The sequence below is a fragment of the Capsella rubella genome, unplaced genomic scaffold (genome assembly GCF_000375325.1).
Source record: "Capsella rubella cultivar Monte Gargano unplaced genomic scaffold, Caprub1_0 scaffold_1, whole genome shotgun sequence".
NCBI lineage: Eukaryota > Viridiplantae > Streptophyta > Magnoliopsida > Brassicales > Brassicaceae > Capsella > Capsella rubella.
Window position 1 is genome coordinate 12,296,579 of NW_006238923.1, and position 19,150 is coordinate 12,315,728.

The 19,150-nt window shown below is 35.0% G+C and overlaps 1 protein-coding gene across 1 annotated transcript; it reads left to right on the forward strand.

The window, feature by feature from the left end:
* The first annotated feature begins 12,689 nt into the window (after positions 1–12,689).
* Positions 12,690–14,089, forward strand: LOC111832354 (E3 ubiquitin-protein ligase RNF135-like). Its single transcript, XM_023788662.1, has 3 exons — positions 12,690–12,780; positions 13,363–13,438; positions 13,561–14,089. The coding sequence occupies exons 1-3, from the start codon at positions 12,690–12,692 to the stop codon at positions 14,087–14,089; spliced, it is 696 nt and encodes a 231-aa protein (XP_023644430.1).
* Positions 14,090–19,150: the final 5,061 nt, after the last annotated feature.

Sequence of the window (19,150 nt, forward strand, 5' to 3'; positions counted from 1 at the left end):
TGATAATTTAACTATGGTTGAACTTCTTGGTTATAGTGGCCGTTTAACCCTATTATATAAATATAATGATTTTAATGTTTCAGTTTTATTTGAGAGCAAACGGTTAATTGAATTAACTTAACCTTGTCGATGGTGATCCGGTTCCAAGGAATAGTGAAAAAGTCTGGGAAAGATTAACTTGTCTTGGATTAGTTAGGACACACTTTGGTTCCTTACTTTTTCACTAATTTTAGTTTCTCATCAAGCTAATGTCAAAGCGGATAATTTCGCACGTAAAATACGTAATGAACCGTAACTAAGTATGTATGTAAACGATAATCCTACAAGTTGGCTCATTTGATTCAATTTTATATATAAAGTTGGAGATGGAGTCTGAAAGTGACGACTGAGAACTCTCCAAGACTATATTTTCTATTTGGTGTGGTGGCTCTACACTTAGGGATCACGTCCTTCTCGACGGCTCATAAAGAATGATATACACAACCACAAAACACAGCATATTTTATCGTTGCATGATTAGATTCTCAGAACAGAGCCGGATCATAGTGCTAAGTAACTTTTGTATATATCACACATGATTGTTTAAATGATTAGTAATCCTAACTACCAAATAGGAATGAGAGCTAAAAATACAGATACTTTTCATAACAATATATGTGAAATCTAATAACACAGTAAAAATATACATATAATTAATGGAAAAAAGCTTTATAAAAAATGTAATAGAAAAAAATATCTTTGGGTGTGACAGTTGTCAAAAGTCCACACTTTTTACAGCTAAATTTGATTAACTTTGACTATTTTTAAAATTATTACCTTAAAATAAGAGTTCTAATGGCAACATATATATATATATATATATATATATATATATTAATAATTAATAATAAATAAAATGAGAAAGAAATCTAAAAAAAAATTCTAGTCAAATATAGTTCTTTTATTTTGTAGTATAAAACAAATAGATTTACTAGAGAGATTTTATTTTTGTTTTGTTGATTAAGTTAAGTTCTTTATTTTTTCTTGATCATTGATACATCATATATTTTGGGGGCAAAGGAAAGAGATCATGCATGTTTAATTCATGGTACTTCTCTTAACGATCTTATGATCTAGCTACACATATCTCTTTCGAAATATGAAATTGCTTTCGAAAAATCTCCAACAGGTTTTTCTCGGAACTGTGTATTTGATATTAGTCTTATATAAAATATTAGTGCAAAACCGTCTAATTAGTATTGCTTTTTAATTGTTTTCTCATTTTTATATATTTTGAAGTCATTGTGTTTGGCCAATATTCAGTTTGAGTAGAATAATGGTGTTAATATAGATTTAGATTATAATTTTCTAAATACCAAATTTGTTTTCACATGTTTCTTATATTTCAAAACGTTTTGCCGTCAAAGTTGTAACAAATTTTCATGCACAATCTCTATCCAGAGTAATTTATGGATCTAAAATTTGTAACACGGATATTATCTATTCAAACTGCTCAAAATATGTGAATCATTCATGAGTTTAAGATAATATTTAGAAAATGAGGTCCAAAAAGAAAGAAAAAAATTATTTAGAAATTTGTTAATCAACTTTTTTTTTTACAACTTTTAATATCTTGTGGAATATAATATAAGAGACATAAAATGACTTTATGATAATTGTTGTATGAAGAATTGGTGTAGATCGACGGATCCAGAACGTAAAGGAGCATGAGAAAGCTTTTGAAAGTAAAAGCGATGGATGTAGAGAAATATGAGGTAGAGGGGATATTGGATTATGCATTCAACAATTAACCTCCATCTTCCCTTACAATGCTTATGTCTTGATAGCGTAAAAGACAAATCTCGGTTAGTTTTTTATATATAGCTTTGCTTGATAATTTAGATATAATTCAGCTTAAACTAGAAAAACATATATATAACAACAGTCCCGTTCATTTATAATTCACCATAAATGGGGTATACATCAACATAGCGACAAAAAATAATGCATTTTAAGCTGATGAAAGTAAATTTACATATATACGACTTTGTTGTCAAATAGTTAAATTTGTCAACAATTAATAATAAATAATTCGTTAAATTGATGGTAAAATTTTCCAACAAATAACGAACATATTAATTTGATCATTAAATTGATGGCAATTTATTTCTAGTTTTTCTCAAAATAACAACAATTTTGAGATTATAATTGAGGTTTTAGGGTTTAAAATTTCAACATCAATACATCGTAAAGCTTATATCATTAATTTATTATAATTACTTCCCTGTTAATGGGTCTTTAATTTCATCACTAGTGAATGCCCTATTATTGTCTTAATAATAATTAGAGAGATATTTATTATTTAGTCATAGCTAGTATTAATGGTTACATAGAAATTGCTTCTTATGAAAGAAAACTATTCTAGATTTGGGTTTCACACTTTTTACTTTGTCAATTTATCTCATTGTCGATGAATTCAAAAAAAAAAAAAAAAAAAAAGAACTTTTCTCTCTCTCCAAAGAGCGATAAAGTGTCTGCCTTCTCCCACCTTGTCCGGCGTCGATCTCGACGTCGGAATTCTGCTCCCCCTCCTCTTCAAGGCCCTCTTCTCCTTATGAAGAATAAAAAGTCGACTAGGAAGAAGGATCCGCACCACGCGGTGATTTCAAACCCGAAATCGACCTCTGCCACTCCTGCATCCGTCTGTGCTCCGTCCATCCCTGCCTCTGTCTTGTCTGGAGGCTCCTTGGTTCCACCGTCCTCCTCGACAGCGGTTCCACCAATTAATGCCCTTACTCCCGCTCGCGTGAATAGTAAGGCCATTCCCCCAGTCTCAGACCTAATTGCGAATTCGTCTATTAGATCTGCAACTCCTGCTCCGGCTCCGGCCAGTTCCATGACTCCGGCCAGTTCAAGCAACGCTCCTTGGCTGGGTCTCTTCAAAGGCTCTGCACAGAAGCTTAGTAAAAAAGGTACAGCCTTCACCTTACCATCGGGTGAAGCTTGTGTTAAAATCCCCAATTCGGTGATAGAGAAGAACATTAAGGATTGGGAATGCTTCATCCTTGGCCAATTTTACTCAGATCCACCGGCTCAGGGTACGGTTCATGCGATTGCGAATGGTATTTGGAGCAAATTTCACAGAGACATCTCTGTCACTAAGATGGAGGGTAATTCCTTCCTCTTCCGTATACCCAACGCAGCCACTAGACGTCGTGTCCTCGCTCAAGGCTTATGGCAGATAGAGGGACAAACCATGTTTGTGGCTAAGTGGGAACCAGGCCCGATTCCTTCAAAGCCGGAACTCACTTCCGCGCCGGTTTGGCTTGAGTTACGCCAAGTCCCCCACCAATTCTTTAGCGAAGAAGGGTTCGAACACATCGCTGGATTAGTTGGTGAACCGCTAGGTCTTCATCCCTCCACTGCAAACCTTACAAATCTAGAAGTGGCCAAGGTCCTCACTTTGATTGATCCGAGAAAACCACTACCTGAAGCTGTTAACGCTCAATTTGCCTCGGGTGAGATTTGTCGCGTTCTGGTCTCTAGTTCTTGGATGCCTCCTGTTTGTTCTTTCTGCAAAGAAGTCGGACACTGTCTAAAGAAATGTAAGACAGCTCCGATCACTTGCACTTCTTGCTCTTCGGTTTGCCACCCCACGACTGATTGCCCCCGTTCTCATGGCAAACAGAAGAAGAAACCCCTTATGAAAAAGACTGGTCTGGCTAGCTCGGCTTTAGTAACGCCACCCGGTTTGAAAGCAGTCCCCTCTGTAGCTGGCGATAAAGGTAAAGAGATAGTTCAGAATTTGCTGCCTGCTGTTGCTTCTTCATCTCGCTCCTTTGTCCCTCTCGCGCCTGCTCCCTCGGGTCAAGCTGCAAGTGCTCCACAATGGGTTCAAGTTAAGCCTAGGTCTGCAAAAGCGAAAGATGCAGCCAAGTTAGCTCCCCCTCCTTCTTTGGTCTCCAATTCGCTGTGTATTGACCTGCGCCTGGATAAAACCCAGGAAAGTGAAAATCAAATTGAGGTTAAAAGTTTGTCTTCAGACTCATCTGACATCCCTTCTTCTGATGGAGAAGTGGACCCGGAAATCGACGAAGCTCAATTCTTGAAGATGTTCTCACAGCGACAGCAAAGAAGTGCTCGGGGCAAGGGCTCCAAAAAGCTTTAATCAATGTGTACAGAAGTTTTTTGTTGGAATGTGCGCGGATTTAATAAGTATAGTCACCGTCGCGGTTTTCGGAATTGGTATAATAATAACCACCCTATTATCGGGAGTCTCCTGGAGACTCATGTTAAGCAGGTAAAACAGAAAAAGTTTTTGAATGCGGTTTTGCCTGGCTGGTTTTTTGAGGATAACTACTACTTTTCTGATTTGGGGAAGATTTGGGTTATGTGGCATCCTAGTGTCAAGGTTTCCATCATATCCAAGTCCCTGCAAATGATAACTTGTGAAGTTCTTTTGCCTGACTCCTCCTCTGAGGTCATTTTCTCTTTTGTGTATGCTTCAAATGATGATGCCACAAGAAGAACCCTTTGGGCTGAGATTGTCAGTCTTGCTTTGCATGTCAGGGTTTCTGGAAAACCTTGGTCTCTCCTTGGGGACTTCAACCAGGCTCTAAATCTCTCTGATTTCTCTTGTTTGCAGAACCAAAATGTTGATCTCCCTATAAGACTGTTCCGTGATTGCCTTCTCTCTGCTGACTTGGATGATCTTAACTACAGGGGTTGCACCTATACTTGGTGGAATAAAAGAGAGACTGCTCCCTTGGCCAAAAAGCTTGATAGGATTTTGGTAAATGACAGTTGGCATCTATCTTTCCCAAGATCTCTTGCTTTCTTTGGCGAACCGGATTTTTCAGACCACTCTCCTTGCACCATCTCCTTGAATCTTCCTCTTGTTAGGCAGAAATCCCCTTTCAAGTTCCAAAACTTTCTCATCCAGAATCCCAATTTTCCTAGTTTGATTGCTGAAAAGTGGTTCTCTTTCAACTTTGTGGGCTCTGCTATGCTAAGGCTTTCCAAAAAGCTCAAAGCTCTCAAGAAGCACATTAGGGAATTCAGCAAGGATAACTACTCCAACCTTGAAAAGCGAGTTAAAGAAGCTCATAGTGTGGTGTTGGAGCTTCAGAGGCAGTTGCTCTCTCAGCCCTCTTCTGTTATTGCTATGCGTGAAAAAGTTGCAAATGATAAATGGCAGACGCTCCTCTTGGCAGAAGAATCGTTCCTCTGTCAGCGTTCTAGGATCACTTGGCTGAGAGAAGGTGACATGAACTCGGCCTACTTTCACAGAATTGCTGCAGCAAGACAGGCCATTAATCACATCCATTTCCTGTTTGACAGTCAAGGCTTCAAAATTGAATCTCAGGAGAAAATTGAAGAGCACTGTGTAAACTCTTTTTCTCTTTTGCTAGGAAGGCCTGAGGAACCAGCCCAATTTGACCAAGCTGATCTTGTCAGCTTACTGAACCATCTCTGCTCCCCGACTCAAGCTGAAGCATTAGACAAACGTTTTACTCCTGAAGATGTTAAAGCAGCTGTTTTCTCTCTTCCTAGGAACAAAACCGCGGGCCCGGATGGCTACTCTGCTGAGTTCTTCAGAAGTTGCTGGGATTCGGTGGGGCCTGAAGTAACGGAAGCTGTCTTGGAGTTCTTCAATTCTGGGTCTCTCTTGATCCAATGGAATGCCACCACAATCATTCTCATCCTCAAGATCCCGAATGCCTCCACGACATCCGATTTCCGCCCTATCTCTCTTTGCAACACTGTCTACAAGATCATCTCGAAGTTGCTGGCTGATAGGCTAAAAGCTCTACTACCATCCATTATCTCAAGCTCCCAATCGGCTTTTCTTCCAGGTAGGCTCTTGGCTGAGAATGTGCTCTTAGCCACTGAAATTGTGGATGGTTACAGCAGGAAGAATATTGGGCCTCGAGGTATGCTTAAGGTGGACCTTAGAAAGGCTTTCGACTCTGTGAAATGGGATTTCATCATTGCTACGATGCGTGCTCTCGGGTTCCCGGCAAGATTTGTTAACTGGATCTCCCAATGCATCTCTACTCCGCAATTTTCAGTTTCTGTTAATGGGCAGACTTCTGGCTACTTTAAGAGCTCTAGAGGCCTCCGGCAAGGAGATCCAATCTCCCCTTACCTCTTTGTGTTGGTAATGGAAGTGTTCAGTAAGCTAATGAGTTCTTCTTTTGCTGCGGGTTTTATTAAGTTTCACCCAAAAACTGAGGAGCTAGACATTTCCCATCTGATGTTTGCTGACGATGTGATGGTGTTCTTTGATGGATCCCTATCTTCTCTTCAAGGTATCTCGGATTCTTTGGAGCTTTTTGCTAGTTGGTCAGGGCTGAGAATGAACTGTGATAAAACTCAGCTTTTTACTGCTGGGCTGGAACCTAGTCAATCCTCTCCTCTGGTAGAGTCGGGATTCTCTATTGGTTCCCTTCCCATAAGGTATTTGGGGCTACCCTTAATGAGTAGAAAGCTGAGAGTCTCTGAATTCTCCCCCCTTATTGACAAGCTGACGAAAAAGTTCAAGTCTTGGGCTGTGGCATCTCTGTCTTATGCGGGAAGATTACAGCTTATCAAATCTGTAATTTATGGGCTTATCAACTTTTGGGCGTCAACGTTCATCCTCCCGAAAGCTTGCATTAAAAAATTGGAATCCTTGTGTGCTCGCTTCCTCTGGACTGGTTCTATTGATAAGTATCACGGAGCTAAAGTCTCTTGGGAAGATATTTGCTTCCCAAAGGCTGAAGGTGGCCTAGGTTTGCGCCGGATAGGTATTTGGAATTCCACTCTCTGTCTGAAGCTAGTATGGCTTCTCTTTTCTGGGAGTGGTTCCCTTTGGGTTGCCTGGAACCAGCACCACCACATAAAGGGTAAGAGCTTCTGGTCTTTATCGGACTCTCCTCGCTCTCCGTGGAACTGGAGATGCCTTTTGAGGTTGAAGCAAACTGCTGAGCCTTTTCTTGATTGTAAAATTGGGAATGGGAAGCTGGCAAGTTTCTGGTTTGATAATTGGTCACCTTTTGGACCCCTCATAAAAGCCTTTGGGGACTCTTTTACTACCCAGTTGGGGATACCCTTGTATTCATCAGTGGAACAAGCGTGTAATATCCTTCCTTGGGCTTTGGTGAGTTTCCCCTCCCCTCTTTTGCTTGCAGTGCAGGATTATGCAGCTTATATTCATCTCTCTACCGTCGAGAATGATGTTTACAGTTGGGTTGTAAATGGCACCTCCTTTCAACACTTCCCCACGGCCAGGACTTGGGAAGCTGTTCGTCCAAAGAAACCTCCAAAAGACTGGGCTGTTTCTGTTTGGTTTAAAGGAGCTACTCCGAGGAATGCTTTCAATATGTGGGTTTCTCAGCTGAATAGGCTGCCTACTAGAGAAAGACTTGTTGCTTGGGGTTTGCCGATCCCTTCTTCTTGTGGCTTGTGCGCAGATTTTGCCGAGAGCAGAGACCACCTACTACTCAGATGCGGTTTTAGCTCCCAGGTTTGGAACATGGTCCAACAGAGACTTCACTTGCCTATTTACATCTTCCATACCTGGCAGGCCCTCATTGCTTGGACCAGGATGAAGTCGGACTCTGCACCCTCTATCCTCCGTATGATTGTTGCTCAGGCCACAGTCTACCAGCTCTGGAAGCAGAGGAACAACGTGATTCACAATGGTTTGGTCCTCTCTCCCTTGAATATCTTCAAACATATTGACCGGGAAATAAGGAACACAATCTCAGCTAGGAAATCTAGAAAGCAATTCAGAAATCTCATGAGACTATGGATTCGCTAATCTTGTGTTGTTGACACCAACACTTTTTGTAACCCTGTTTTTTTCTCTTTTTTTTGGGCAAGGTTACATGCACTAGTATAATCTTCACTGTATTATCCTAACTCTTCATATTAATATGATATTCACATATTAATATGATATTCACATGTTTATAAAAAAAAAAAAAAAAAATTTATCTCATTGTCTTCTCATTTCTTATAAGCAAAAACACATCAAAATGTTTCGCACGTATGAATAACAAAAAACCATAATAGTCTATAGTTGTGAGCATATTATTCCATGGTAAAAGGCATCCTTTTACAAAAAGTCAACAAATAGCAAGGGCATATTATCTTCTCTAGATAACAATAACCAAAGATTTTAAGAAAATTTCAAGATTTTAAAACTTTATATGTATGAAGTATATATCAAAAGAGCCATACATGTAAACCTCAAACTTGGTTATCATGGGAATGTCAGTAGCCATCTCTCAAACCTAGAAAAGGAAACATACACAAATATGAGTAAAGGCTTCAAAATTAGATGATATGTCATAATAAATGAGTATTGTACTAATTCCTTTACTTTTTTCTACTTATCGATGTGCTACCTTTAAGTTAGCTTTGTGTAAGTTCCTTTTCGACAGTTTAAGAGATGGCTACTAAGATTCTTGTGATGACCAAGTTGGAAATTTTACTTATATCCATCTTTTGATATGTACTACATATACAGAGTTTTTAGATCTTAAATTGTCTTAATACGTTTGGTTAATTATTCTCTAGGAAAGTACTATGGTCTTGCTAGTTTTTGGCTTCTTGGGAATGGATGCTTTTTAGAATGGAACATTATACTCCCAATTGTGGATTATAATGCTTATTTGTTCTCCACAAGTGAAAAACCACATAACGACATCATTTTTCAAATTATTAATAAGATCAGATTAAATAACCTCGAATTGACCACTAACCTTTACTACTGTGTGGAAGTCCCCTTGACCGAAAGATTGACCAAAGGTTAACTATTTTTCTATACTATCAGCTTCAAATTTTTGCTAATCTGATTAATTAACAAATATGCAAGTTTATAGAGATAAACTTACATGAGATCTCTAACATTGTGCAATTAGAACCATTTATCGTGATTGCACACATTAAAGGTATCCATCATGAATATGAAAAAGAAGGGTCGTCTGTAATGGATCATTGAAAGTATCCATATGCATGAAGAATGGAATGATGCAGAGAAAAAATTGGCATCTTTGGTGGATCTAGTAGGATTAGAATAAATTGTGCTTGTAAAATAATCTTTATAACAGTTTTTATAGTTTGCATTGAGTAATATATCTTGATGTTAAAACAAAAAACACATTTAAGACATGTAAAAAAAACTAAACACCACTAGAGCTATGGAAAATATTGCTTGTATACTAAACAGATATATATATATATAACTAAAAATAATAAAACCAAATTTTTTTTCTCCCATGTATTATCATTGATAATAAAGTTCCGATTCTAATTGTATATTCAAAGTCCCTTTTAAACCATGATCCGATGCATACTAAAATAGCACCGCTGATAGATTTTATGAGATGAATATATTATGTATTAAGCAGCACTATACAAAATGCTCACATGTCTACAAGTGTATTAAGCAGCACTATACATACAAATGCTCACATGTCTACAAGTAGAGTTTAACTTGAAAGCTAACTCTGTGAAATAAGCACAACCATTTTCTCATAAGAACTAGATTCACTTTTTGTTACAGTTCATATCATTTTTGGTGGATATTTAAAAGTTAAACGTGCTTATTTACTAACCTAACGCAATTCTTGAGTGTATGGTTACTTTACTAACCAACACAATTCTTGAGTATATGTTATTTTACTAACCAACACAATTCTTGAGTGTATGGTTGCCTATTAAACGAACGGTTGTAAACGTTTATCACACCCACTAACCATTATAAAACTCTGGCTTTTGCACCAAAACTTGCTGAGAAGAAAATGTGAGTAAGAAAAGAAAAACACAAGACCAAAGATTGAAAAAACTTTGGTGAAAACACAAAAAAAAAAAAACATAAAACTTTATTTGTTTCTCTTGTATCTTAGCGTAGAACAATAAAGAAAACTTTGATTATCATATTCTATAAGAGATTTTGTCTAACCAAAGGCTTGAGAGAAGTGTCGAATTACTTAAATATATTTTTTAAAAGTTAACCATTGTAATGCCCCGACCGCTATATCTTCAGTGGGCCCCATGTTTACCACCAGCCCATGAGATCACCTCTCTTAATGGGCCTCACGTCTTCTAACTAGATCCATGAGCCCATTAATATCCGACGGTCGGTTTACTACGTCCGGGAGACTTAAATATTTGTTTACCGACCCAGCAAATCACCATATGATCTTTCCCTGTGTTTTGGCCTCACTCACACAGTTCGGACAACCACTTCCCATAATGTCATCCATCCTTTGACTACTCGAGTATAAGCACGCTTAACTGTGGAGTTCTCTGAAGACTCTTTTGACCAAAAAGATAAGTGCACTTTGGTGACATAGGTGGCCAAATCAATTCATTTAAACCTCTCTGCAACCAGGGTCTCACAATTCTCCCCCACTAACAGACCGCAACGTCCTTGTTGGCACAACGATCGTCACCCCCTGATAATGTGAGCCCACCACTCAACATTTGTCTGGATTCGGCTCTGATACCACTTGTAACGCTCTGACCGCCATATCTCTAATGGGCCCCATGTTCACCACCAGCCAATGGGGCCACCTCTCTTAATAGGCCTCACGTCCTCTCACTAGGCCCATGAGTGCATTAATATCCGACAGTGGTTTTGCTACGCCCGGGAGGCTTAAAATTTTGTTATCGACCATACAAATCACCACATGATCTTTCCCTGTGTTTTGGCCTAACTCAAACAGTTCCGACAACCACTTCCTGGAAGGTCACCCATCCTTTGATTACTCAAGCATAAGCACGCTTAACTGTGGAGTTCTCTCAGGATCCTTGACTGAATAGATAAGTGCATTTGGGTGACATAGGTGGCCAAATCAATTCATTTAAACATCTCCACAATCGGGGACTCACAACCATACCTTACAATCCCAAAGTTACACCAAATTTTAAATCATTATTCCCACATACACACTTTTGTTTAAGGGAACTAAAATTGTAACACAACACTACTTCATTGTTTTTCTCTTTTACAAAGTCATTAATGTGACCATAGTTCTTTACACTTCTCGCTTACTCCATAATGACACTCGTTACCCATCAATACTGAAATCACTTTTCTATCTTATTAATTTTATCAAAAGATAAAAGTAATTGATTGTAACGCTCCAATCGTCATCTCTCCAGTGGGTCCTACATTTACCAGCAGTCTATGAGCTCACCTTTTTTTAATGGACCTCACATCCTTTTACTAGGCCCATGAGCTCATTCATATCTGACTGTCGGTTAGCGTAAATATTTGTATACCGATCCTACAAATCACCACTGAATGTTTTCCAGTGTTTTGGCCTTATTTACATAGTTCCGACAGTCACTTCCCGGAAGGTTACCCATCCTTTTACTATCCAGCATAAGCGCTTAACTGTTTAGTTCTCTGAGAAGTTTTGACCGAATATATAAGTACACTTCAATGATATAGACGGCCAAATCAATACATTTAAATCTCTCCACAAACATGGGTCTCACATACAAATGTAATTTTATTAGAAACCTTAATTTGTATTGAAAATTGTAATAAGCTATGATTAAAGCTAAACGTGTCGTATGTCTTTATTTTGTAAGAAAATAATTTCATTTGCAGTTATAAAAATGTTAATATATGTTAGTCAAAGGTTATCATATCATGTATGAAGCTTGATTAAACAATCATAATACTGACAAGAATAGTTTTAATTTTTTTTTTAAGATTTCATAAAATAACAGTTACGAAGTAAAAAGTGTAAATAATTGAAAATATGAAGCATTGTATTGAAAAAAATGCTTTGCTGGAATAATTCTATAAAGCTATATACGTTATATTTTACTAAAAATGAGCATTTGGTCATGCACCTTATCTTGAATATATAGCAATTTTCAACAAAATGATTTATTGCATTTTAACTTATATGAATATATGATTAATGCACTTTGGGCCTATGTTTTTAGAAAAATTAGAATACAAAATATTTTTTTCTTAATTCAGTTAAAATATGAAGCGTTTTAAAAAAAAGATAAAATTAGATTAAAATTACAATTTGACACTATATATATCTTTGTTACATGTGAGGATAGACATATAGGCTCCCAGTGAAGAAGGCAAAGGTGAGTTCTCCTTTTTTTTTTTTTTTTTATCTTATTACATCAGTTTTACACCTCACACACATATATTTTTTTCTTTTGATTTCAGTATGATTCTTATGCCTCTATACGAGTGTTCATCTATCTTTCTATTGATTTTATCTTATGAGAAACAAGTGTGGTTATATTTTGAAAAGATCAAGCTAGTTTGATTTCATTACGATTGTTCATATATCTTATAGATAAACTAATCAAGCATTTTGATTTTAAATCTTAAATCTTTTAATTTCACTATGATTGTTTATAGATCTTATAGACATAACCAAATGTTATGAGAATTGTTTTTGGGTATATTAGCATTCAGATCTTCTTTTAATTAACAAAAACACGAAACTTTAAAACAAAAAAAAATTGGATTTTTGATAAATAGCAAACAAAGATAGCTTTTGAAAAATACGCGGACATCGGTTTTTAACGGTTTCTGGTTTAATTTATACTTGAAATGTTATCTTACCTTTTAGATACTTGATATCAAATTATCATGTTATATATTTATATTAGATGTGAAGGTTAATTTTGTGGTTTGATTTTGTGGTAGAAACTTAGAAGAGACCGAAACAAAGATGGATAATGAGATGAGGAAGCTGTACTCTTGTTTCATCTGTACCAATTTGCTTGATGAAGCAACTGCCCTAAGGAAATGTCGCCACATATGTAAGCTCCTCAATTCCCTATAATGATATTGTTTTGATTCATTTAGGCTTTTGGATTTGAATGGTGCTTAAGTACTTTGGTATCATTTGTTTTGTTATCTTCTGAGTTATTTTCTTATTTCTCGAGTCCACTGTTTTATTGAGTTTTGTCTTAAAACCTTGGTTTGGTCCTTCAACAAAAACAATAAAACGTTTTCATAATTGGAATTAGTATAAGTTTATGGCTTGAAATTATTCTAATTACTAGAATTAATTGGTGTGAATCATTTGTTTACATTTCATATTTAATCTTGTTTATATCCAATACTAGAATCATTTCTTTTTTGATATCTTCGAGTCAAGTTTTTTTATATAGCAAACAAAGATGTTTGTTTTTAAAAAGCGCGGGCATCGGTTTTTAACAGTTTCTACTTCAATTTAAATTTGAAATGTAATCTTACCTTTTAAATACTAAATATCAAATTATCATGTTATATGTGTATACTAGAAAACATTTGTTTCTTATGTTTATCTTTATATACATTTATTTTTCGATATCTTCAACTAAAGTTTTTTTTAATGCGAAATCTCTTTGTATAAACAGTGTGCGGGAAATGCATTCATGACTGGCGCTGTTGTCCAATCTGCTATGCTGGTCCGGACCTTCTCATGAGCCTAAGGTATGCACTATATGAACGTATTTAACATTTTGTTTTATATTACTAGTTCTTTGTTTCTTTGTGCTGTTCTATTAAAACATTTGCTACATTGTTTTAATATTATATGTTAATACGAATGACAGCCATGAAGAGCCTCTGTTACTATCAAGGGAAAGGGAGAACATACCTTCAGCAGATGATGAAAATGTGAAGGCAGATTCAGATGTAGATTGGTACACTGAGGAATCTGAGACTTCTGATGATGATGATGATGATACAGACTCTGATATGGAGGTGGATGAGCAGGTGGGGTTAGAGGAGTCTGTTCCTGTTGAAACTAGGGAAGAGGAACATGTTATGGACAATGCAAATCCACCCTTGGGAGTTCAGAAAATTGAGGATGCACTATTGGATTATCATAGGATTGTGGACAAGGATGAGGAAGAGAGGGTTAATTTGGAAAATGCTGAAAGGCTATTGGCTTTAAGTGTTGAAAAAGGTAGAAGAAAAAGGCCAATGGAAGATGCTTTCCCATTGCTCAGTTGCTTACCTCCCAGTAAGCGCCTAGCCCCAGAAGCAAAAGAACAGGTTGGCGACGAACACATCCCGGGGAACCCAGGATATGGAGAAGGGAGGACCGGGTGGTTCAAAACCACCAAACCCAGCGGTTAACAAATGAAATTTCTAAGTTGGAATTGTTGAGGACTGGGGAATAAGGCGATGGTTGGGTATTTATGGGACTTGTGGAAGCTACATCGGCTAGACCTTTATAGAAACAAAACAATCTTCTTCTTTTTTAGAAAAATTTAAATGTCATTTTGTTTATGATAATTTAATTATTGTTGAACCTTTTGGTTATAGTGGCGTTTAGCCCTATTTTATAATTATAATGATTTTAATGTTTCAATTTTATTTGAGAGCAGTCAGTTAATTGACATTGAAACTAACTTCAAAGGTAAAAAAATTAACTTAACCTTTGTCTATGGTGATTCGGTTCCAAGGAATAGGAGACAAGTATGGGAAAAATTAACTCGACTTGGATTAGTTAGGACACACCTTGGTTCCTTATAAGAGATTTTAATGAAGTAAGGGGAAACCATAAAAAATGAGGGGGTGTGTTAAGATATGCCTCTTCTTTTATTCTTTTTAATCAAATGGTACATGATTGTGGACTTCTTTAATTCCCCCTCCTAGGTGATTTTTTAAATCTTGGCATGGTTGGCATGATAAGAAACTTATTCGCTATCGGTTAAACAGGACACATACAAATGGGGATTGGCATGAGCTGTTTAGCCAATCTTTGTAGGCGATGAAGTGTATAATGGAAGCAACCAAAAGAGATGTGGTTTTCATTACAAACCTTTTAGACTTGGTGAAGATGGTGACTTGTCCAGCGGAGTGTCGAGCTTTTGTAACATACAAAACCTAGAAGAAATTCAAAATGACAAAATAAATTTCTCCACTTATAAACTAATTCTAGTTTCTCATCAAGATAATGTCAAAAGCGGATAATTTTTCACGTAAGATACGTAATGAACCGCAACTAAGTATGTATGTAAACAATAATCCTACAAACTGGCTCATTTGATTCAATTTTATATATATAGTTGTTGACAAAAAATAGACTATGCTAAAGAGATGGACTCATGAAAGTAACGACAGAGAGCTATGAAGTTACTCTGCAAGACCATATTTTCTATTTTTAAGTATTTTGCGAATGAGACTTAGAGACCACCTCTTCTTTGCTTGGCTGAATATTTTGGATGAATATTTGTGAACCGCTGCTTAGACTTCGCATCCTCTAGTTAGTCTTGTTGACCATACGGTTATTACGACTCTTTAATTCAAAGTCATGACGTACACGAACACGAGCATCACCCCCCAGCCAGGTTGACTCAATGTTCCTTGGTCTTTAGGGTTAAACATCTGCTTATATATGTAATGTATACACAACCACAAAAAAAAAAACATAACATCCTTTGTCGTTGCACTAATTGAACATTTTAACAGGCTGCACCGTTATATCAAAACAAGCTGCCCAATACGTGGGAGTGGGGTGTTACAGGATTACTTGGTTATAAGAAAACTGATACATAAAATGTTTAGGTACGACAGCTCAATAAAATGTTTTAAGCACCAAAAAGGTTTGGAAAAAAGAATATCTCTAAAAAAAAAAAAAAATTAATAGGAAACAAACGAAAGTAACTTTTGTATATATCACAATATGTAACATGTAATCTTATTGTTTAAATGATTAGTAATCTTAATCTTAACTACCAAATAGGAATCAGAGCTAAAAATACAGATAGTTTTCATAACAATATAAGTGAAATCTAATAACAGTAAAAATATGTAAGGGAAAAAATCTTTATAAGAAATGTAATCAAAAAATATCTTTAGGTGGGACAGTTGTTCACAGTCCACACTTTTTACAATTAAATTTGATTTACTTTGACTATTTTTAAAATTATTACCTTAAAATAAGAGTTCTAATGGCAATAAATATTTTCATTTAATAATTAATAATAACTAAAATGAGAAATAAATCTAAAAAAATTTCTAGTCAAATATAGTTATTCTATTTTGTAGTATAAAATAAATAGATTTACTAGAGAGATTTTATTTTTGTTTTCTTGATTCAGTCAAGTTCTTTATTTTTTCTTGATCATTGATACATTATATATTTTGGGGGCAAAGGAAAGAGATCATGCATGTTTAATTCATGGTAATTCTCTTAACGATCTTATGATCTAGCTACACATATTTTCTTTCGAAAAATTTCCAACGGCTTTTGCTCGTAAACTGTGTATTTGAAATTAGTCTTATATCAAATATTAGTGCAAAACCGTCTAATTAGTATTGCTATTTTAATTGTTTTCTCATTTATATACATTTTGAAGTCGTTATGTTTGGTCCAGTATTAAATTTGAGTAGAATAATGTTGTTAAAATTTAGATGATGATTTTCTAAAACCCAATTTTGTTTTCACATGTTTCTAGTTTCTTACATTTCAAAACGTTTTGCCTTCAAAGTTGTAACAAATTTTCATGCACAAACTCTATTCAGAGTAATCTAGGGATCTATTTTTTTAACAGAAATATTATCTATTCAAATATCCCTTTAATTGATTTGAATATTCTTTCTACACTGAGATTTATAGATAAACCATATATGTTTTACTTAGGAGAGAAACTGCTCAAAACATGTGAATCATTATTCATGAGTTTAAGATAATAATTAGAAAATGTGGTCCAAAAAGAAAGAAAGATAATATTTAGAAATTAGTTAATCAACTTTTTTTTGTTACAATATTTTTAATTTTTAATAATTCATTTTTAATATATTGTAGAATATAATATAAGAGACATCTAATTCATTATGACAATTGTTGTACAAAGAATTGGTGCAGATCGACGGATCCAGAACGTAAAACATCATGAGAAAACTCTTGAAAGTAAAAGCGATGGATGTAGAGAAATATGAGGTAGAGGGGATATTGGATTATGCATTCAACAATCAACCTCCATCTTCCCTTACAATGCTTATGACTTGATAGCGTAAAAGATAAATCTCGGTTAGTTTTTTATATATAGTTTTGCTTGATAATTTAGATAGAATTCATCTTAAAAAAACATATATATAACAACAGTCCGGTTCATTACTAATTCACCATAAATGGGGTATACATCAACGTAGCGACAAAATAAATGCATTTTAAGCTGATGAAAGTAAATTTACATTCGATGAATATACGACTTTGTTGTCAAATAGTTAAATTTGTCATCAATTAATTATAGATAATGCGTTAAATTGATGGTAAAAGTTTCCAACAAATAACAAACATATTAATTTGATCATTAAATTGATGGTAATTTATTTTTAAGTTTTTTTCAAAATAGCAACAATTTTGAGATTATAATTGAGGTTTCAGGGTTTAATATTTCAACATCAATACATCGTAAAGCTTATATCATTAATTTATTATAATTACTTCCCTGTTAATGGGTCTTAAATTTTCATCACTAGTGAATGCCCTATTATTGTCTTAATAATCATTAGAGAGATATTTATTATTTAGTCATAGCTATAGTATTAATGGTTACATCGAAATTGTTTCTTATGAAAGAAAACTTTTCTAGATTTGGGTTTCACACTTTTTACTTAATTTGTCAATTTATCTCACTGTCTTCTTATTTCACATAAGCAAAAACACATAAAAATGTTTCGCACGTATGAATAACAAATAACCATAATAGTCCATAGTTGTGAGCATACTGTTCCATGGTAAAAAGCATCATTTTACAAAAAGTCAACAAAAGTTATCTAGAGAAGATAATCTAGATAACAATAACCAAAGGTTTTAAGAAAATTTGAAGATTTAAAAGCTTTATATGTATGTAGTATATATATCAAAAGAGCCATACATGTAAACCTCAAACTTGGTTATCATCGGAATGTTAGTAGTCATCTCTCAAACCTAGAAAAGGAAACATACACAAATCTGAGTAAAGGCTCCAAAATTAGATGATATGTCAGGATAAATGAGTATTGTACTAATTCCTTTACTTTTTTCTACTTATCGATGTGATACCTTTAAGTTAGCTTTGTGTAACTTTCGTTTTTAACAGTTTAAGAGATGGCTACTAAGATTCTAGTGATGACCAAGCTGGAAATTTTACTTATATCTATCTTTTGATATATATACTACATATACAGAGTTTTTAGATCTTAATTTGTCTTAATACGTTTAGTTAATTATTCTCTAGGAAAGTACTATGGTCTTGCTAGTTTTTGGCTTCTTGGGAATGGATGCTTTTTAGAATGGAACATTATAGATTATAATGCTTATTTGTTCCCCCTAAGTGAAAGACCACATAACGACGTCATTTTTAAATTATAAATAAGATCATATTAAATAACCTCTAACTGACCACTAACCTTTACTACTGTGTGGAAGCCCCCTTGACCGAAAGATTGACAAAATGCTAACTATTTTTTCTATACTATCAGATTCAAATATTAGATAATCTGATTTAATAACAAATATGCAAGTTTATAGAGATAAACTTACAGGAGATGTCTAACATTGTGCAATTAGAACTATTTAATGTGTGCATATCGTGATTGCACACATTAAAGGTATCCATCATGAATATGAAAATAGAAGAGTCATCTGTAATGGATCATTGAAAGTATCCATAAGCATGAAGAATGAAATGTTGCAGAGAAAATACTGGTGTCTTTGGTGGATCTAGTAGGAGCATAATAAATTGTGCTTGTAAAATAGTCTCTATAACAGTTTTTATAGTTTGCATTGAGTAATATATCTTGATGTTAAAACAAAAAAAAACATGTAAGACATTTATAAAAACTTAACACCACTAGAGCTATGGAAAATATTGCTACTATATTAAACAATATGTCTTTGCGATCGATGGCAGGTTTAACAACTGAGAGATCCATGAGGATTATATATATATATATATATATATATATATTATGCAACAAACTAATAATAATAAAACCAAATTCTTTTTTCTCTCATGTATTATCTTGATAGTCTTTCATGTATTATTGTTTCTAACACTAAACGTGGTTACTTACATTACATAGTTGCTGATTTTAGGGGTTCTAACACAATAAGTATATAAATTTATGAGCATATATAACGTCCCTAACCAACAAAAATTGAAGGTAGGACGTATTTGTGAACTACTATATAAAACTCGATAT

What these genes read in the sequence shown, in the direction of transcription:
- LOC111832354 (XM_023788662.1), top strand. Translation starts at nt 12,690, where the DNA reads ATGGATAATGAGATGAGGAAGCTGTACTCTTGTTTCATCTGTACCAAT. An exon ending in AAGGAAATGTCGCCACATAT is followed by an intron (nt 12,781 to 13,362) that starts GTAAGCTCCTCA and finishes TTGTATAAACAG; the next exon opens with TGTGCGGGAAATGCATTCAT. An exon ending in GACCTTCTCATGAGCCTAAG is followed by an intron (nt 13,439 to 13,560) that starts GTATGCACTATA and finishes TACGAATGACAG; the next exon opens with CCATGAAGAGCCTCTGTTAC.